General features: G+C 35.6%; 1 protein-coding gene across 1 annotated transcript; it reads right to left on the bottom strand.

The window, feature by feature from the left end:
* Positions 1–10,691: 10,691 nt before the first annotated feature.
* LOC144964009 (nuclear apoptosis-inducing factor 1-like) lies at positions 10,692–11,491 on the bottom strand. The gene is made up of 2 exons (XM_078897952.1): positions 11,131–11,491; positions 10,692–10,780 (listed from the first exon to the last, which is right to left on the bottom strand). Exons 1-2 carry the CDS (start codon positions 11,489–11,491, stop codon positions 10,692–10,694), a joined length of 450 nt encoding a protein of 149 aa, XP_078754078.1.
* Positions 11,492–23,594: the final 12,103 nt, after the last annotated feature.

Below are 23,594 nucleotides of genomic sequence, written 5' to 3' on the forward strand. Positions count from 1 at the left end.
TTTGGGCGTACGGATTATTTAGGCGTGCGACATTTGATTATTTAGGCGTAAAACTGACCTTTGGTGAAAGGAATTGTGGGACAGTTTACAATAGGATCAAACGGGGATCATTCTACCTTTGGATTCTGCATTCAACTTGACCATGAGCTGCACACTTTAAACCTTTTGTGTTCACCATCATTTATTTGCTTTTTTGGACTTAGAAATATTTCACGTATATTGAAAATGGTTACTTAGGCAAAATTAACTTTACATGTGGACTGATTTTACGGATTTGGAACTTATGAAACTGATTGAATTATGACCATGCTATTTGATTTGGATTTGGAATTTATCACAACAAATAAAGCTGTAAGAAATTAAACTTGGAATCTGGACTTATATTTGAATGTCTTGATGTTGTACATTCAGTTATCATCATCGGCCCTTGAACTCTTTCGTCATTATTAATATCTACAACACAACGCAAAGGATAATACTACCATCTATCAAAAACACCACTATACGATCACAAGCCATTACATATGTGTGCAACTACCCCACATTATGTATCTAATTTGGTGTCGTGACTCAGGATTCTTATATATCTTATTTGGAGCGATGGTACCAGGATGTAAAGATGTTATTATTCCGAACCATGGATACACAAGAAATGTATATTGTTGCGGTGTTAACATCTATTAAAGTTTTTGTGAGACTCGAATTTTGAAGTGAAAATTGTGAACAGATAGGAAAATAGTTTTATTTGGGAAAGAAAATGAATATCAATTTTGAAGGTGAAGTAGTGGAATTATTTTGTATTGAAATATGAAAAAAAATATTGAAATTATAGATGATTCCTAAAATTCTGACAAAAGACGATATTTAAAAAAATAAACGACATAACATTGAAAATAAAAACCATAGATAAAAAAGGAAAATTAAAAAATATAAGGCAATATATTATATTTAGAAACTAAAAACAATATATTACAGAACGGCAAAATAATAATAATAATAATAATAATAATAATAATAATAATATATAATAATAATAATAATAATAATAATAATAATAATAATAATAATAATAATAATAATAATAATAATAATAATAATAATAATAATAATAATAATAACATCCCATTGATGCTAAACGCATTTTATTTAATTAAAAATAAGAGAGGGAGAGATGAAAATGAAAAATTGCAGAATTTAAATGAATATTTTAGTGCGTTTTATTTTTCAAAATAAATGAAAATGCGTTTACTTACAATCAAGCGTTTCGGAATAGTTCTTCGAATATTAATTTGTACCGTTGATGGCAATGTTTTGTTAATATCAGTAACAAAGATGTGTCGATTTTTATTTCAATTTTTGTCTGTTATTGTTGGAATTACATGACAGTTGGTCATTCTTTAATGTTGTTACGTTTTATTTTCTGTCAAAATGACTCAAGAAGATGATGGCAATAACAACACGTAAATTATAAGTTTTGATAATTGAAAAATGTCTTATGGTATTTATTGTTATATTACAACATCATTGATTATATTTTTCTCCCGTCGGTAGGGATGAATTGGTAAGTTGATATTGACTCTTTGAGATTCATGGGTTCATGACAAAGAGAAAAGTTTTATATCTGTTTGTTTTCTTGGTAATAAATGTGTGGTTAACGCAGCCAAGTAATCGACAACAGAGCTAATTATATATTTGTAATGAGACATGGCGTTATTATAGATTACATAAGACATTTTGATTTATCACCGAAAATTAAGTCGAAATGATTTATGCGGAATATGAGTCAATCGTTGTTGTTTTGTTTTGTTTTGAAACGCGTTTCATCGTGATTTTTAAAAGGAGATATATTCTCATAATAACGGAATAACGACTTTTGGTTTAAAGTCGGAGAATTAAAAGCAGATAATACAAATAAAATGAAGGAGTATCAATTATTATGAAAGACTGATGTCTTGTAATCGGAGTTAAAATGTTATTACGGAAGAATAACAAAATATTGAAAATGCATTATCATGTCATGTGAGCTGATAACATTTGTGACACAAGTGGTTAACTTGTTAAGAATCAGCGAATTATAAGTAACCCATATGGTAAAATGCTGTAAATGCATATTGGGTAAATAAGCGCAGTGATGTAAGACGCGGTAATTAAAGTGCACACGATTTAAATTACGAGACGCAGGAATGAGGCGTTCGGGAATATTTTATTTTGCGTTTGAGTAAAGCGCATTGTTTAACATTATGAAATGATACAGAAGGCGGATAATTTTTATAAATACGAGGCGCTTGGTTAAAGCGCACACATTTGTCAATGCTATATTAAGAGGCGCGAGATTACATCGCAATGAGTTATATGAATATTATTATAAGCCGAGGGCAAAGGCGCGAAACATTGAATTTTTATTGACCAGAGTGTATATCGTTTCTGCGAATATTTTGATTATCATATTTTTCTCCTATAGATTTGCTGTTGTAATTGTAATCAATATTTACTGCGTGGTTTGAATTTAACATTTATATCATAAAATTTGTAACTGAGTTGAAGAAGAAGTTATGTTCAATTGTCAAATCTTAAGTGTGTAATCATTCAGCAATAAGTTGAAATGGTAGGAAGTGCTACACATATAATAATGATAAAATAACAAAATCATTGTTTATTAAATTAGGGAATTTTCTAAGGAGAATAATTCGAGATAATCAAATACAGAAGTAGTGTTTGCACTAAAACATGATATACACATCACGAAAGAAGACACTTGCAACCATCAGTCATAACGGAAACGCTGATGACAACGACAGAGCCAACTCAAACAAAACCACAACAGAGGTCGGGAAATGTCCTAATCCCTTTGGTCTATCCACGAATACCTTGAAATGGAGTAAGCATATCGACAAAACACTACGCCATTGATACGTCCAGAATCAACACAATCTACAGACTACAAATACACAGCAACCTCAATTACATCGTACCTTTCAACTTATACAAACTTGACAGAATTCATAAAATAATATCTGTATCAACACAGATTTCTTCCATGAACCTTTTTATATTTACATTCTTTATTGAACAATTGGATTACTTGTATTTACTTCTACGACAACAATACCCAACGATGTACGATGTCAATAATTACATAAACGTTCAAGATACGATTGTTTTTACAAAAATGATGTCCAATTGTGAACAATACTACTTCCTTCATATGCAGTGGTGAGCGTATTCAAATTTAAACTTATGTCAATATACAAGTGTGCAGCACCCATATCTACAACTTATAAACATTGAAGATTATAATAAAGCCTGTCTTAGTATCATTGTAAAAGATAAAGGCTATATATGTATATAAGACAATGCAGGAAAAAGTATCGCAAAACGCCACATGAGCGATTTCCTTGGATTCATTATCGTATGATATTCAACAACCTGCGTTCAAATAACGAAAATATTGTTGACCTTATTCGACCCTACTACATACACTACTAGACTACGTTATTGTTACATCCTCTACCTGGTGTGTGGACTCACATCACCCACCGGAACTCTGCAAGATTACATCATCTACCTGGTGTTTGGACTCACGTCACCCACCGGTACTCTACAGATTACATCATCTACCTGGTGTGTACTCACATGCCACCTCATCGAAACTCGATCAACAAACACAGACAATTACAACACACGACCTCTGTCGACTACTACACACGAACTCTTTGTCAACACATGGCTGAGTTCACAACTTTCTTTTGACTTGCTGGATAAGTCAAACTTCTCGCACACAGTTAATCTTGAATTTTTACAATTTCATCTACAATGAGACTCAACGTATACACAAGACAACCACAAATATCTACGAGGAGAATCGACCCAGATGCCGGAGATGAATGGATTACAGCAACGTCACAAGACCAAGAAACAACCCAACAGGTTAAGCATACGTTTGCTACCTGTAGAGTCTTTTTTCGTCCCAATTCAAAAGACTCGAACAAATACAACACACTAATTGCAAAAGTTGGTCACTTTAGTAACAGCCCACAATCACATACTATGTTAGATTTTACTTATTTAGTTATTTACACTGTACTAAATATGAATAAGTCGGACAGACTAATGACTGATTATTTACAAAAACTAAATATGTGATGTGAACAAGCCGGACAGACTATTGTTTGATTATTTATTCAACGCTAAATATTTGAATGTGAAGACATTATTGTGATAATTCTAAGACATTTACAGAGGAAAAAGTTTTTAATTAATTAACAATAAATAAAGTGAATTTATGACACTTGGGCTATTCAGTGACCATAACACACACAACAATGCAACACGTAGACTAGATACAATCACCTCAACTCTTATAGTTGATATATTTTTTTCATTACATGAAAACTCATTCTAAATGGAGACAATGACTTAATTAACAATTACTGAAAATTTTTACAGGATGACCATTCTCAAAACGAACGGATTACTGAGAAATGTGACCTCTGATGGATGACCACAAAGAACAATTTGATTTCAATGTAGTTGTAAACTACACCCTCATGACTTAAAAAGCTTAAAAACTGAAACATCAACAATGAACAATGAATGATAATAACTTCAACTTGAATTTTAAAATGATGATAATGTTATTATTAACAAGATATGAAGTGAATAGAAAAGTGCCAGAAGACAATAGAGAATAAAAAATTTTTCGCGGCGATGGTGGGGTTTGAACCTGCGACCTTACTGGTACGACAACTCCGCCTGGCAGGTGAGAGCGTGGCTCTACCGTGTGAGCTATCCACGAACACAAAAATATTCGTTTCAAACTCAAAGTCATTACTAGATCCCTCTCTCACCCACTTCTTGAGACCGCCGATTCGTTCGTACACCACCATCGCGAATAATTTTGACCAGCAGTTAAGCTTAATAGCCAATATTCTCAACACAAACATATAACATAGAAACGATTGAGACATTGAGTATGCTCCGGTGTATGGGGTGAATTTTAATAACATACATTTTTTATTCTCTATTGTCTTCTGGCACTTTTCTATTCACTTCATATCTTGTTGTTACCAACATAAGTGCCTGCTCCACTCACTTTTCTGAATTAAAATTCACCCCATACACCGGAGCATACTCAATGTCTCAATCGTTTCTATGTTATATGTTTGTGTTGAGAATATTGGCTATTAAGCTTAACTGCTGGTCAAAATTATTCGCGATGGTGGTGTACGAACGAATCGGCGGTCTCAAGAAGTGGGTGAGAGAGGGATCTAGTAATGACTTTGAGTTTGAAACGAATATTTTTGTGTTCGTGGATAGCTCACACGGTAGAGCCACGCTCTCACCTGCCAGGCGGAGTTGTCGTACCAGTAAGGTCGCAGGTTCAAACCCACCATCGCCGCGAAAAATTTTTTATTCTCTATTGTCTTCTGGCACTTTTCTATTCACTTCATATCTTGTTGTTACCAACATAAGTGCCTGCTCCACTCACTTTTCTGAATTAAAATTCACCCCATACACCGGAGCATACTCAATGTCTCAATCGTTTCTATGTTATATGTTTGTGTTGAGAATATTGGCTATTAAGCTTAACTGCTGGTCAAAATTATTCGCGATGGTGGTGTACGAACGAATCGGCGGTCTCAAGAAGTGGGTGAGAGAGGGATCTAGTAATGACTTTGAGTTTGAAACGAATATTTTTGTGTTCGTGGATAGCTCACACGGTAGAGCCACGCTCTCACCTGCCAGGCGGAGTTGTCGTACCAGTAAGGTCGCAGGTTCAAACCCCACCATCGCCGCGAAAAATTTTTTATTCTCTATTGTCTTCTGGCACTTTTCTATTCACTTCATATCTTGTTGTTACCAACATAAGTGCCTGCTCCACTCACTTTTCTGAATTAAAATTCACCCCATACACCGGAGCATACTCAATGTCTCAATCGTTTCTATGTTATATGTTTGTGTTGAGAATATTGGCTATTAAGCTTAACTGCTGGTCAAAATTATTCGCGATGGTGGTGTACGAACGAATCGGCGGTCTCAAGAAGTGGGTGAGAGAGGGATCTAGTAATGACTTTGAGTTTGAAACGAATATTTTTGTGTTCGTGGATAGCTCACACGGTAGAGCCACGCTCTCACCTGCCAGGCGGAGTTGTCGTACCAGTAAGGTCGCAGGTTCAAACCCACCATCGCCGCGAAAATTTTTTTATTCTCTATTGTCTTCTGGCACTTTTCTATTCACTTCATATCTTGTTGTTACCAACATAAGTGCCTGCTCCACTCACTTTTCTGAATTAAAATTCACCCCATACACCGGAGCATACTCAATGTCTCAATCGTTTCTATGTTATATGTTTGTGTTGAGAATATTGGCTATTAAGCTTAACTGCTGGTCAAAATTATTCGCGATGGTGGTGTACGAACGAATCGGCGGTCTCAAGAAGTGGGTGAGAGAGGGATCTAGTAATGACTTTGAGTTTGAAACGAATATTTTTGTGTTCGTGGATAGCTCACACGGTAGAGCCACGCTCTCACCTGCCAGGCGGAGTTGTCGTACCAGTAAGGTCGCAGGTTCAAACCCCACCATCGCCGCGAAAAATTTTTTATTCTCTATTGTCTTCTGGCACTTTTCTATTCACTTCATATCTTGTTGTTACCAACATAAGTGCCTGCTCCACTCACTTTTCTGAATGATAATGTTATTATTATGATTTATTTTTAAATATTTTTTTATTACTAATTGAAATATAATTCTTCGTATTTGAATCGAGATGTCTATAAAATATTATTTGTACCACATATTATAAGTTGGAATTAAAGTAGTAATGTTGTTTAAATGGAATCATACAATATAAGGGAATGTACAAGGTATTGGTTTTGAGATGACAGTAAATGAGTAAACATACATGGAAGCTGAGATTATCACCCATGTCGTATAGAGTGTGAATTTGAGATTGAATAAGACAACGTGAGAATATCACAAATGGAAATTGAACCATCCTTTTTCATGCAATAATATTTATGTGTGATGGAATATGACGAGAATTAAACACTTTTATTGCTATGAAGATGGAATTTAAGGTGAAAAGATAATTTTTCTTTGAACTTTTAATTAATTGATATTTTACGGTCGATGTTGTAATACCTTAAAAAGTATAATCGATATTTATATATCTAAATTTCAATCATCTTTGGTGTTGGTAAATTTAAATATTAATCACTTTTAATTGATCATTATCTTGTTATCGATGTTGTAATACTTTAAAAACTATAATCGATATATACATAGATGTTGTAATCAACTTTGATGTTGATTTATCTCAAATTTAAACTTTTTAAAATATTTAACTGGCATAAGTGTTGTCATTTTGATAAACTATTTCTTACATTTTATTATCTAATTCTAATTAGACGTTGCTTATAGATTGATCTCTTACTGATTTTTAAAAAAATTGAAATTGTTGTTAACTCAATTTAAATTCTAAGAAAGGGGCGTATGTAAGAGAATTAGCTTACAGCAAGTGGGTTTAATGAGTTCATGAATTTTGTATATCTGGTCATTATATTGAATACTAGACAATTACTTTCTTTGATCGATGTTACTTGGTATTTGGGGATAAAAGCATTAATTTATAGTTGGTATTCATCATTTAGGCGTACGGATTATTTAGGCGTACGACATTTGATTATTTAGGCATAAAACTGACCTTTGGTGAAAGGAATTGTGGGACAGTTTACAATAGGATATAAAACAGTGTTTCTGATCAAACGGGGATAATTCTACCTTTGGATTCTGCATTCAACTTGACCATGAGCTGCACACTTTAAACCTTTTGTGTTCACCATCATTTATTTGCTTTTTCGGACTTAGAAATATTTCACGTATATTGAAAATGGTTACTTAGGCAAAATTAACTTTACATGTGGACTGATTTTACGGATTTGGAACTTATGAAACTGATTGAATTATGACCATGCTATTTGATTTGGATTTGGAATTTATCACAACAAATAAAGCTGTAAGAAATTAAACTTGGAATCTGGACTTATATTTGAATGTCTTGATGTTGTACATTCAGTTATCATCATCGGCCCTTGAACTCTTTCGTCATTATTAATATCTACAACACAACGCAAAGGATAATACTACCATCTATTAAAAAACCACTATATGATCATAAGCCATTACATATGTGTCAAACTACCCCACAATATTATTATTATTATTATTATTATTATTATTATTATTATTATTATTATTATTATTATTATTATTATTATTATTATTTATTATTATTATTATTATTATTATTATTATTATTATTATTATATTTTAGATTATAAATGTCAGTAATCCATAATATGAAACAAAGTCGACTGTCATTTAGGTACCTCTGCACAATTGAAGAAAAAAATCCAAATAATAGGCTTACCCATTGTTTGAAACGTTGTTCCTGAAGGAAAGATAAAATCACCCTCTGGACCCATCACCGACACTGAAATCAGACAGATGGAAGAATTTGTTAAGTGTGCGAGATTCACATTTTTATAGTTAAAATTGAATTTCAAATTACAGTCAATATAACATAGTGGGTTCGGACCCTGTTTGGGTCATACCTAGGCCTTAAATTGTTAATCTGTCAGGCTTCGGTCGACAATTATGGGATCAGCGTATGGTCTTAAAATGTAACAACAAATCTCGTTTTAATTCTTTTAAAATATCAATTTATCATTATTTTAAAATTTCCAATCATCTTAATTTTTTTTTGTCGGACCCCCCCCCCCAGCCTTTTCCTCAACCATTCCGCTCCGTCATTTTTATAAACTGCATTCTGAAACAATAATCAAAATACACACCGGACTGAGAAGTGTTGGGCTGTGACCATAGGGGTGTATTGACAGGGCTGCTTGTCCGCACTGAAACCCATGTGTCAGTCGTTTCATCTGTGGAAAAGCAGTCTATAACATATTAAGTATGTTGATTGAATGTGTTTAAATAGAGTTCCATTAATACTATTATTGAGTTGTTTTAATTTAAAATGTGCATATAATCTACACATGAATTTGTCGAACCGAGAAAGGTTCCACTGCAATAAAAATTGCTGTGTTTGCAGATTTGATTTGATTTGTCTTTGGTTTGTATCGGTTTGGTTTTCCCTTTTTATTGTTACATGTATTTTCTTTATTTCATTTGTGCTCTAACAGCAAAGTTATCATCTGCAGTGTATACTGAACCATGTTATGATGTCAATTAGATTTGGATCTTATCCGTACATTTACTGACCGAATAATCATCCAAATTATCCGCGGATAAACGGGTAATCATCGAATAATTTTGTTCTAGTAATAATATTATAGTAATGGGTGGGAACAGACTGCTCATTGGGATAATAATAATAATAATAATAATAATAATAATAATAATAATAATAATAATAATAATAATAATAATAATAATAATAATAATAATAATAATAATAATAATAATAATAATTATAATAATAATAATAATAATAATAATAATAATACCAGTGAGAGTTGAGTAAAAAAAAAAAAAAGGGGGGGGGGGGGTTGAGGTGGCTTTGTTGTTTAGAAAACAAGACTCATAAAGAATGACAACTTGAAATTCTTCAAAGTAATACTCTATACACACTTATGGAAAAGCGATCATATTATAGTAAATGGTCATTAATTTTTATTTGTCAAAATACCACAATTGGCAGCTGTAAGCAACACGATAACACTTTGATGACACATCGCTAACACACTACACTGTCTAGGTCTACGTCATCACACGACTGCACTCACTGCACTCCCGACTCAGCCTTACCTTTAAGTAGGCAATTGCAAGAATTTTTCAAAATAGTGATATGGGTATTAAGAAAATAAAGGGGAGTAAAACATTTACTGGAGTGAAAAAATTATCACTCTATCTCAACTGGTTAAAAAGTTATGACTGTTTATGTGGTGGAAAATCTCTATATAGCTTAATAGGAAAATATGTGACCAAAACACAGCAACCCAATGGATAATCAAGTATAATTCAGAAACTGCTTCAGATACAACTATGAAATTTTTACTTGTGGTAATTCAACATCTCTGTAATACATTGCAAACAGAAAAAATAATTATTTATTGAGAGAGAAAGGTATAGTTTAGAGCTGAAACAGCTGAAATCAAGGAAAAATAGATCACGACATACAAATGAATGACCTATTGGAATTTTGGAAAAGTCAACAATAAAATATTTATTCACATGAAGATAGACCAAATACACCACTGAATCGGCGTCATTTAGTTGTTCACTTTGAACTTTTCAAAATTAAAATAGACCTCATAAAAGCAGAGATATGGACTGATAAATGTTTGAGGTGGTGTATTAGTGTTTAAAATGATCGAAAATAGGTGATTTTAAAAACTTCCGCTCCCCCGTTCCCCAAAATTGAACTGTCGCCCGTCAAAGGATGAAAAACGTCAAAATCAACATCGATCAGAAAAAAAAGAAAGAGAATCGTAACTTATAAAATGAATGCATGGACATGAAAACGCCAATTAATTGAATAATGTAAAACAAAAATAACTTACATTAATTGAATATATTGTAAGAAAAACAGTTGTAAAGTTTTGATGTGGATTGACGAAGTTATCTCTCAAGTAAAAAATAAGCGCAGCAGACGACAGGAAGTGAATCAATATTATAAGAAAATAGCTACTTCTGCAAACAATCGAGGACAAGTTCTATTTTTTGGGGAGCTATAACTTTTGAGTGCAACCATATTTTGCTCTGAAATTTTAAGAGAAGCTACTTAAATATATATCTCAGAAGGACGTCTGTTTTATCTGTTGACCACTAGTTCATATTTTATCCGCGGATAATCGTTACTGTTCTATGTCAAATGCACTGTCAGATTTTCACAAGCAATCTCTCTCTCTCTCTCTCTCTCTCTCTCTCTCTCTCTCACACACACACACACATATATAACACCTACACAACTCGTTCCACAACATAGAATAGACGCAGACAATTTTGATCTTGTGCGTATTAGCCTCACACTCTCACAAGTGACTTGACACTCAACGACAGAGAAAAAAAAACGCTGAGTAAGCAAAGCTCTCTTAGTCACTTAGGCCTACCTCGTGCAATGCCACTGGTCAGGTTCGTGTTCGAACCCAAGATCCCCATCACCAAGTCTTCAAAAGGGATTGGTTGTGTGGGCGGACCTCCTCCTGTCCTTGTTTCTTCCTGCTTCCTTCGAAGGACCAAACTTTTAAGATCCTTCCACTTCTTTTTGATGTGGTCTTGACTTCTCCCGTGCCCTCCGATGGCATTAACTCTATTGGTAATCTTTTCCCAAATCTCCTTCTTCTTTTTTACCGTTATGCCATTCTGGAAGGCAGACAACAGGCAAGCTGCCTCCGTTGATACCTCCTCCAACATCACGAGTGTTTCTTGGTCTGTGAAATTCGGTTTTTTAATTCTTTTTGCTGACTCCATGCTTCGAAAGATTTTTTTAAAACACGAACAAGAATAGGAAATAGATTTGATTGATCTGTGGTAGTTCGCATGCGCAGTTAGAAAAGTATCACATTTCTATTACGGGTTTTCTTACTTTCCCGGGGAATCCCCAGTTAAAAATAGATTGACCTCTGTTGTCTGAGACTTCGCAAGCGTCAGGGACAAAGTCAGACTTCATGAATAGCTTACTTTCCGTAGTCTCTGACTTCCCAAAGTCTTAGACTACAAAGTCTCAGACTTTGCCATAGTCTGAGACTACCATAGTCCCGCTCCATGAATCAGACCCCGGAGTTACAGTGCTATATATAAGATTTCTGCATTATTATTATTATTATTATTATTATTATTATTATTATTATTATTATTATTATTATTATTATTATTATTATTATTATTATTATTATTATTATTATCATTATTATTATTATTATCATTATTATTATTATTATTATTATTATTATTATTATTATTATTATTATTATTATTATTATTATTATTATTGTTGTCATTGCTGTTACCATTATTATTATTAATTTGCTCGCACCGTTTCATACACTCCTTGTCAGATTTTTAACTCAAATACAACAAACTCAGATCTTATGAAATAGGACCCAACGAAGACATGAAAAACATCCCCTTGAACCTCTCATTTTACAAAAGCGAATTTTTCACGAAATCTGACCATCGGTCCTAGCGACTTGCACTATTTTTTTTACAACTATTGTATCTAGGAGGTAACACAAAATATGATGTGGTATGTTCATTCGTGTGCGAGTCTTCTTATCCACCAATTAATTAGCTTTTGAAATAAAGACAAGACAAAACATCTTGTCATACTTTGTAGAGTTTTATTGTAACAAACATAAATTATAATATTGTAATAACATTTATTTAACAGCTTGAATAGTCACATAAATAAAGATTTAGGAGTCATATTTTTTATGGAGGGATAGTGCACAGATGACTTGCATTTGTTGAGATTTCCGTCCAGGTGAAGGTAACCAAACCCTCCAGTTATACATACATATCTTTACTATACATATCTTCTATGGGCCAAATTTGGCAAAATTCACATTCTTAATACCTAACTCGGATTTTTTAAACAACATTCTGGATAAAAAGTGATGGAACTATAATTTTTTACACAGAAATTGTTTCTGATCAAATCGACAACTGAAGCATTTTATAGTGATAATTTATAAAATAAGTGCAAAAAAAATTATTAAAAAATATTGCATTAAGGATTAACAAAAAAACATGCAGATTCTATGTTTGATGTGTCACAGTTCTCAAAAACACGTTTGAGACTTGGCTCTATCCTTTGATGTGAACGTATTTAAATTTCTTTTCGCGCCACGATTTCATATTCTATAAAACAACAATTTGATGTCTAAATTATTTGTTGTAAATGAACGAAGGGATAACGAAGTCTTAACGAGTCAACTGCCGTACTCTGGAAAGACACGTATTTAAAAATTTGGCCAGAAAACTCTTCCTTTAAATAGTGATGGATTTAAATGACCCTGATTTTGGCAAAACTATTAAACCCAGGAACACCCACGGTCTCTTGTTTGAGAGTTTTACCAAGATAAGGGTCATTTAAATCGGTCGACATTTGATGAAGGATGAACTGGTGAAAAGCACTCTCACATTATACAAATGAAATAAAATTAGATTTTACCTGATTGTTGTACAAATATATAAAAATCCGTTTCACAAAGGTCATATGTCGTGATAACTTTAAATAATCTAAGAACAACCAATGTTATGAGCAAAAACAGTTGCTATTACAACAAAAAAATATTGAAATAGTTACAGGAATATATATAAATAATGACACCGATGATGATAATGATGATGTTGATGATGATGATGATGGTGATGATGATGATGATGATGATGATTATGATGATTATTATTATTATTATTATTATTATTATTATTATGACGATGAAACTGTGGTCTCGATGATGATAATTCAAATAAATAAACAATAACCTTGTCCTTACCCCCCCCCCCCCCCCCCCAATAAACCCCAACACAATAAAAATAATAATATTATTAATGATAATGAGGATGATGGTGGTGATGATGAAGCTAATAATAATGATAGTGCCAAACACATTTTGCGAAAGATATGCGTCAACACATGAAACCATCACAAAAATCGTACTATATACATATACATATATATATATATATATATATATATATATATATATATATATATATATATATATATATATATATATATATATATATATATATATATACACGTATGTCGTAGGGAGTGCATTGAAAGTCTATACTTTTAACTCAAACTCTTTGCACAAAAATATCACATTCCAACAAATTCATTATTTTCTTCCATCAAAATCATTTTACAAAAGCAACCACGGACATTTTCCACAAAGATTTATACAGTACACGTGATGCAAAAATGACTAAATAAGATCTGGCCTTACAATCTTGTGTGAAATGAGAAATATCGGGTATGGAGAAGTGCCAGATGAATACAGAGAATAATAATATCGCGATGTCAGAGCCGAACTTAAGGTTCAATTAACCCGCACCATCTGCCTGCCTGAGAGAGAGAGAGAGAGAGAGAGAGAGAGAGAGAGAGAGAGAGAGAGAGAGAGGGGAGAGATAGATAGATAGATAGAGAGATAGAGGAGAGAGAGAGGGGGGAGAGAGAGAGAGATAGATAGATAGATAGAGAGAGAGCGAGAGAGAAGAGAGAGAGGGGAGAGATAGATAGATAGAGAGAGAGAGAGAGAGAGAGAGAGAGAGAGAGAGAGAGAGAGAGAGAGAGAGAGAGATATCAGCCATTGAGCCATCCAGCCACATTAAAAAATGGCTTTAAAACAGTGCCTATCGTGCGGATTCAACTACTTGGGGGATCTCTACTACTACTACTACTACTACTACTACTACTACTACTACTACTACTACTACTACTACTACTACTACTACTACTGCTACTACTACTACTACTACTACTACTTCTACTACTACTACTACTACTACTACTACTACTACTGCTACTACTACTACTACTACTACTGCTACTACTACTACTACTACTACTACTACTACTACTACTACTACTACTACTACTACTACTACTACTACTACTACTACTACTACTACTAAGTACCTAAGTATTTGAGGAGGAGAGTCCGCACGATAGGTTCTAAGTTTAAAAGCCGTATTTTTGTGTGGTTGGATGGGTCAGTGGCTAGTGTGACTGCTCGCCGAGCTCTCTTTCTCATCCATGTGGGGGTGCGTGCGAGTGATATTTCAAGTTTGGCTCTGACATCGCAATATTTTTATTCTCTCTTTTTAACTGGCACTTCTCCAGATCCTATCTTTCTCTTCATTATTGATTTGTGTCGATCCACACGTTTTCTGAATCTTGTATATACAAAAATAACATTGGCAAATTTGTGTAGCTACCTAATTTCATTATTTAGTTACTTTCTTTAAAATAACACTAATGTATCATTGAACTTAAAAATGGTGAAAAACAAACAAAAATAAATCCAAAAACAAATACAATAAGTTAGTGGATCATATCAAATTACCCCTCAAATTAAAAAAAAATAAAACTCAACAAAGACGAACAAAGACCTCCCTCTCTTCAAGAAAAAACAACCCAAGACAAACAAATACAAACATAACAGAAAGAAAAAATATGAAGACAATTAATATATATACATATATATATATATATATATATATATATATATATATATATATATATATATATATATATATATATATGGACTACTACTACTACTACTAGTAGTAGTAGTCACATATATATAAGCGGACGAGATTAAATTCTTTACTCGTCTTCAGCCTAAGCGAAGCAAGTGACAATTTTTTTTAAATCGAATTTTATGTAGGATACCAGCCTATACTTTCAACACAAAACAATTCCCAAGAGGAAATTAGCAACATATCCGGTATAGATATATTTCGTTCCTTTTCATATTTGAATTCACCTTTGTCTAGATGAATCAAATCAAGTGATGTTGACTGTCGACTATATGCCCTTACAGAGAGAACGTCAACATAGCATTGCGCATGCGTCTCTCTTACCATCCGTTGGTTAATGAGATATCACTTTTAAAATGTTATTATATAGGTCTACATACTTTTATAAAATGATGAAAAGTTCACAGTAATGCATCAGTTAAATCGTTTCTCGGCGACCCTTTAGTCTGAATTTTCGAACCGTGAAGTCCGTGACTAACGGCGGGTAATTTTAATCTTGGGTGTTATTTGCAACACATCACTATGAACATTATCAACATGAGTTTATTGGTTATATTTTTATTTTATAAAGTATGCATATAATAACACTTTGAAAAGTGATTTCTCAAATATAATTATAGGCTTGGTCTCTCTTTATGGAGACTCTCTCCCTGTTTTTGTGTGATCATACACCTTTTTCACGTAACTGCTGTGTAGTAAACTTTATCTGATACCTGAAATATTTTAGGTGCGCATTTACAACATGTAACTTTGTATTGCCCATACTGTTCCTCGCACGTGTCAATAAAGCCACGTGATACACCAACATTGGGGACTGCTGAATACCGAAATCCACCGAAATCTACAAATTCCACCGAAATCTACGGAAATCCACCGAAATCTACCGAAATGGGCACCTACTGAAGTGGGCACCAGTCGGGAGTGAACCCAGAACTGTGTGAGGTGGACACCAATGGCCGGTGAACTAGACACGATAAGGGCAGAGCACCAGTTGGAATTGAACTGGAGACAATGGAAGGTGGTTAATGGGAGGTGGGCAACAGAGGGAATTGAACCAGAGACTATGGAAAGTGGGCACCAGTAGGGAGTAAATTGGAGACATGGGAGGTGGGCACCAGTGGGAAGTGAAGCAGAGACTATGGGAGTTGGGCACCAGTGGGGATTGAATCAGAGACTATGGGATGAGAGCTTCAGTGGGGATTAAACCAGAGACTGTGGGAGGTAGGAAGCTTGGGGAGTAAACCAGATATTATGGCACCAGTGGAGAGAAACAAGAGACTATGGGAGGTGGGCATCCGTGGGGAGTGAACCACAGACTATGGAAGCTTGGCACCAACGGGGAGGGAACCACAGAGTATGGGAGCTGGGCACCAGTGGGGAGTGAGCCCAGAACTGTGTAAGATGGGTACCAGTGGGGAGTGAACCAGAGATTGTGGGAGCTGGCACCAGTGAGAGTGAATCCTGAACTGTTAGAGATGGACACTAATGGGGAGGGAACCCGAAACACCCACAAATTGGTGGACACTGGTGGGAAGAAAACCCGGGACTATAAAAGATCAACACTATTAGAGTATAAACCCGGAACAAATGAGATATGGACACTCAAAAGAAGTATCCCTAGTCCAATTTAGATGGGCACCAGTCGGGAACGAGCCCAGGACTATGGAATTTGGATGGCCTACATACTTTAATAAAATAACAACATAACCAATAAACTTATTTTGATGAAAGACATATTGTTCCAGAGTCACTCGTCACTGGTGTCCGCTCCAGATAGCCTCGAGCTCACTCTCCACTGGATGCCTTCTTCCGTATCTCTGGGTTCAGTCCCCTGTAGTGTCCACATCTCACAGTCCCAGGTTTATTCACCACGTGTGTCCATCTCCCCTGTAACCAGGTTCACTCCCCACAGGTATCTACATCTCATGGCCTGGATTCATTCACTCTCCACTGGTATCCACCTCATTGAGTCTCGGGTTCGGTCCCCATTAGTGTGCATCCTTCATAGTCCAAAGCTTACTCCCCACTTATCTCCACCTCCCCTAATTCCGGGTTTAATCTCCACTGGTGTTCACCTCCCAAAGTCCCATGCTCACTCCCCACTTAGTCCCCGGTTCATTACCCATTCATGGTATCCATATCTCGGTGTCCTGGGTTCGTTCCCTATTGGTGTCCACTTCCAATAGTCCCAGTTTCACTCCCCACTAGTATCAACCTCAGTCTCATGTTCACTCTCCACAGGGTGTCTTCTTCCTTAACCTTGGGTTCACTCTCCATTGATGTCCACCTTCCGTAGTCCAAGCTCGACCCCCTACTGGTGCCCACCTCACATATTTCTGGGTTCACACTCCACTGGTGCCCACCTTCCATAGTCTCTATTTCACACCCCACTGGTGTCCACCTCACACAGTTCTAGGTTCATTCCCGAATGCAGCCCACCACCTATAATCTCTGGTTCAATCCCCACATGTGCCCTCATCCAGTCTCTCATCTATGGTTCAATCCCCACTGGTGCCCATCTCCCATAGTCTCTGCTTCCCTTCCCACTGGTGCCCACCTCCTATAGTCTCTCCACAAGTGCCCACCTCCCGTAGTCTCTGGTTCAAACCCCAGTGATGCCCACCTTACATAGTTCTGGGTTCACTCCCCACTGGTACTCACCTTTTATAGTCTCCAGTTCAATCCTCACTGATGGCCTGCTCCCATAGTTTTTGGTTCACTCCTCCTTGGTGTCCACCTCACACAGTTCTGGATCCACTCCCCATTTGTGCCTATCCCACATTATCTGGTTCAATCCCCACTGCTGCCCACTTCCCATAGTCTCTGGTTCACTCCCCACTGGTGCTCACCTCCCAGAGTTTTGGTTCAATCCCCACTTCTGCCCTTATCCCATAGTCTGGTTCAATCCCCACTGATGCCCTCATCATATAGACTCTGGTTCAATCCCTACTGGTGCCCACCTCCCAAAGTCTCTTGTTCAATCCCCACTGGTGCCCTTATCCCATAGTCTCTGGTTCAATCCGCACTATTGCCCACTGGTGCCCACTTCTCATAGTTTCTGGTCCACTCTCTGTTGGGGTGGATTTCGGTAGGTTTCCGTGGGTTTCGGTAGAATTCGGTACATTTCGGTATCCAGCAATACCTGAAAAATTTGTTACTGCTTTAATATTTATTCCATGTACCAATATGTTTTTGCTTATATATATATATATATATATATATATATATATATATATATATATATATATATATATATATATATATATAGTCATTTACATTATAGTAATGATAAGAACTAGGACATTCCATTTCTTTAAAAAAAAATAAAAGTTTAAGAAACAAAACCCATTCTACTCAATGGAGATGTTCAATTTAAACCTTATAAATTAACCTCAGAATGACATTATATATATATATATATATATATATATATATATATATATATATATATATATATATATATATATATATATAACATGCACATGGCGCTCTGAGGAACTCTTTATTTTGTTTATGAAGTGTTGTTGCATTTATGACAATTGGTCATTTTAGTATTCCCCCCACTCCTCATCTCTCAAAAGGCATGTGATATAGTATTATATGATTTACATGCAATACGAGAAAAGTATGACAAAGGTGACTAGATTAAATAGACTGGACATAGATCTGTCAGTGTATCTTGTCTATGATTACATAGGTAAGATAAGATTAACTTTATACGCGTATATTATCATTTTTGGAAATTTACAAAGGTATTCAGAGAATTACATACAATACATTAGATATGTACATTAAAATCCAAAAAGAATCAGTATATAATGTAATACCATACCCCCCCCCCCCTCTTCCCCCTATCTATTTATTTCGTTTTATTTCAATCTTTCTATCTCTTTCTCGCTTTCTTCAATGTTAATCGCAGCAGACACATTCACACGATTTTCGCCAATGGGACACACTAAAATGTTTAGAAAACACGTGTCAAAGACAACCATATATATATATATATATATATATATATATATATATATATATATATATATATAATCGTGTTATGATACAAATATGGTAAGAATAGTGCTCCACATGTTGATAGTAGCAATGGACCGAATTATTATTATGATATTTACCACGATATTGGAAACAGTCTACATCAATGTTTCATATATATACACCCAAACACCCCATTGTCGTTTCACATAACCGACACCTCTAAGCTTAGTCTTGTCACTTCACCGTTGGTTCAGTTTCAATGCCACGTGCCATGCTTTGTTAATAGTTGGCTACGACTGTCAATAAATGTTGTGATACAGTAACTCCTCCCCCCCCCCGCACAAAAAAAAAACAACAACAACAAACAAACAAAGAATCAAACCCTTTGTAACATTTCGTGTATAAAGTTATCTCCCTCAGCATATCAAGAAAGTGAATAAATAAATAACTGGATAAATGAATATATAACTAAATAAATAAATAAAGCTCCCATTATTTGTATCAAAGAGGAAATTGTTCTAATGGTCTATTCCAAGGGAATACTGGAAAAAAAACAAACAACAACTAGATGTCAAACGCAGCGCGGCGCCGAGAAGTGAGCTAGGGAGAGGTGATTTGCTCATGACCACAGAACACGTGGATAGTTGAACTGGATATCTTTCGAGTACGAAGTAAAGGCCATACCGCGGAGCACACGCTGACCTCCCCACCCCCCCCCCCCCCCACCCCTATCAAGTCGTTATGTCAGGACACGGTTTTTCTCGAACTTTTGTTTGCATGTCCCGAAGGGTTTGAGTCGAATAATTTATACTGTATATTTTGAAAGAAGCTGTATCTTTCTCTCTCATAAATTAAATCCATTCTGAATTGAAATGTCTTGTGATTTGCGTTTAATTTAAATTCAATACAGAATTCACTCCGGGGTTACATATTTTGCACCCAACTTTTATGTCACCTCTGCCTGGCAACGGGACACTCTACAATCAACGCCACCCCCCCCCATTTTTTTCGTGTTCTTATCAACATAAGCGCCTGCTCCAATCCCTTTTCTGAATCTAGTTTTATTACAACCTGGAGTATATATGCAGACCTCAAATTGGTGACCCACCGCGACCATCCAGCATTACATGAGCCAGGTGACCAAATTAAGTCGTAATGATAAGAACTAGGACGTTCCATTTCTTTTAAAAAAAAGTTTAAGAAACAAAACGCATTCTCCTCCCTCAATGGAGATGTTCAAATTAAACCTCATAAATTAACATCAAAATGACATTTTAAGCATCATGGTCCCGATAGCTCAGTTGGTAGAGCATTCGCTTCATATGCAAGGACAGAGATAAATTCCAGGTGAGGTCGAGATTTTATTTGATTGGGTAGCTGGGTCAACTAGATCTGGCGGAACGTACTATGCGATAGACTAGCCTCCTATCAAAAGAGTATCAAGCAATTGCTATTGTCCATTCCATGCTGTAGAAACCGGGATAAACGCTGGCTCCATTGGTCTAATGACTCCCAAAGACGACTACTAACCCCAACACAATACCTTTTTGAGACTATTGGTCACGTACGACCCCGAAACTCAGTTCAAACTTTCAAACATGCACCTAATGTTGTAAATCTATGTAATACAATGAAGATGTGGGTAGAGTGTCCACGTACGGCGTTGTGAGCTAAATGAGATACCACTATAAAGCCCTGGATGTTTTTGATAATCCTTTGTACAGAGGGCACTCTTACCGGCACACCGACTTTTTAAAAATTGTTATTAAAATTAATGACAATGTTTTTTTTTTTTAGTTACTTAAAATGTTACAGGCGATGGGACTCCATATTTGAGAACAAATGTATGTGCCCTATGAAATGAACAACGGATAGATGTATGGTTGACATTGCATGCTTTGGGCATCTGTCTTGGAGGTAGAAGCTTAGAATGATATCAATGGTGGAAATAAACCATCTGGAATAAACATGAACGGTTAATCAACAGTGAGAAAAACAAACAAATAACGCTTACAATAATGACAAGGAATAAATAACAATCCAAACCAATCCGCGATAAAACATTATATTTACTTAACACTATAAGAAATTAATTTTTCTCTCTCTACTTATCAGATCCCGAACTCATATGCCCAGACAAAACCAAACGAAAACGCTGACAGAAAAATGAAAGCAAACGTTTGAGTAATTTCTTTTTGCACCTATAATATGAACCCCTTCTTAAGTTAACTCTACCCGCTGAGAAAAGCAAAACATAAAAGTAATTTCTTCACTCATATAGATCCCAACTTAAAATTTACTTAAATCGTTTCAAATCAAAATACTCGCGTAGCTAGCGACTGAGAAGGTGTGTATAACTAGACAAGAAAATTCATTCCAACTAAAAGCGTTCTTCGACTGGGAATCGGAACTTAATGGCCCATTTAGACGTACTGACTTTTCGTACATGGTCCGACGGATTTCCACAGATTGTGGATAATGGACCGATACTCTTGAAAACTGAGCGTGTAAACGAGGAATTACAATCTCGTCCGACGGATATCTGCCCAAGCTCCTTGTATTTGGAGCCGCCTGATATTTTCCTGTCTTCGAGTTGCCGGATCATCGATGTCTACTTGTTTCCACTGAAGTCCCTCTTACTGCAAACTACGGAAGTGGAGCCTCTCTCAATCGAGTGAGTGAAATTTACGGCACTATGGAAGTGGGGGGGGGGGAGGGGGGCACACACACAAAAACATACATAGACACACACGCACACACACACACACACACACACACACACACACACAACGTTTCCCAAGATTGACAACGGAAATACGATGTCCCGACCCGGAGCAATTAACTGGACGTCTAAACGGAACTTTTATTGTCTGTCGATTCATGGTGACCCACATCCACCGCGACTAATCTACGTTCGTCGGACCGTGTACGAAAAGTCTGTACGTCTAAATGGGCCATTTGACCCCTTGATGACGTGTAATGAGTGACTGTTTGGCACTGCGTCATATGTTTCTCATATTATTATTATCGTCCCGACATCCGTCTGCTCTCCGCAAAGTCTGGGAGTTGAGTATTGGTTGTATTAGCGAGCACTTACTGAAAAAAATAGCATTTGGTTATGGAATACGATACGATTTAATTCCTTTATATATTTACATATACATTTAGAAGAGGAGTTAGGCAGGGGTGTGTTTTGTCTCCAGATTTATTCAACCTCTATAGTGAAATGATATTAAGAGATATCGAACATAAGAAGGGGGTGTGTATTGGAGGAAAGAATGTAACAAATCTGAGGTATGCAGATGATACGGTTCTACTGGCAGAATCTGAACATGAACTACAAGAATTACTGGATGTTGTAGTCAGGAGTAGTGAAAATATGGGACTGGAACTGAATATATCTAAAACAGAATGTATGACGGTATCTAAAAATAATAACCCACCAGCCTGTGTAATAACAAGCAGAGGACAAACAATACAACAAGTTGAATGTTTCAAATATTTAGGCTTCAATGTAACATCCAATGGAAAATCAGATTGTGAAATAAAGAAAAGAATAGGTATGGCGAAGAATGCATTCAACCAGCTGCATACAATTATGAAAAACAGGAATATTAGCATGAAAACAAAAATCAAAGTCCTGGATTGCTATGTACTGTCTGTGCTGCTATATGGTTGTGAGAGCTGGACCATAAACAAGACCATGGTTAAAAGACTGGAGGCAGTGGAAATGTGGTTTTACAGAAGAATGATGAGGGTGTCATGGATGGAAAGGAAAAGAAATGAAGAAATTTTAGAAATGGCCAACAGAAAAAGATCACTGATAACAAAAATCATCAAACGCCAAATGGAATTTTTAGGACACATTATCCGCCACCCTGGTTTGGAAATACTCGCCTTGACTGGAAAGATGAATGGAAAAAGAATAAGAGGAAGACAAAGAATAACGTATTTGAAAGGGATAAGAACTTGGACAGATGAAGCTGAGAAAGGTGGCGCTGCTTTAATAGAATTGGCAAGAGATAGATCAGCTTGGCGGAAGATGACCTCCGACGTCTGCTTCAGATATGGAACTACATGAGATATATTTACATAAAGTATACGAGAAGTTTGTTTTTGATTTAAGGATTTTAGGGACACTCGTGATATAAAGTAAGGCGCGCAGAACCAAACAAATAATTTATGACTCGGAGTCTTGGATCTGTTATCTAAAACTTTTGACGGGTTTTGAAATTTATCATTTCATATAGTACTTTATCCAAATTTTAATTTCATACTTGACAAGACGTCAATTGTAAGCAAGCTACAATAT

Source organism: Berghia stephanieae, chromosome 2 (assembly GCF_034508935.2).
Source record: "Berghia stephanieae isolate SIO BIC M18660-M18661 chromosome 2, UCSD_Bste_1.3, whole genome shotgun sequence".
Classification (NCBI taxonomy): Eukaryota; Metazoa; Mollusca; class Gastropoda; order Nudibranchia; family Aeolidiidae; genus Berghia; species Berghia stephanieae.

Bases quoted from the DNA above. Each gene is read 5' to 3' on its own strand.
- LOC144964009 (XM_078897952.1), bottom strand. From the start codon at position 11,491: ATGGAGTCAGCAAAAAGAATTAAAAAACCGAATTTCACAGACCAAGAA. The intron at 10,781-11,130 runs GTAGGCCTAAGT...TTAAAATTTCAG, and splicing joins GACCAGTGGCATTGCACGAG to AGCAAAATATGGTTGCACTC.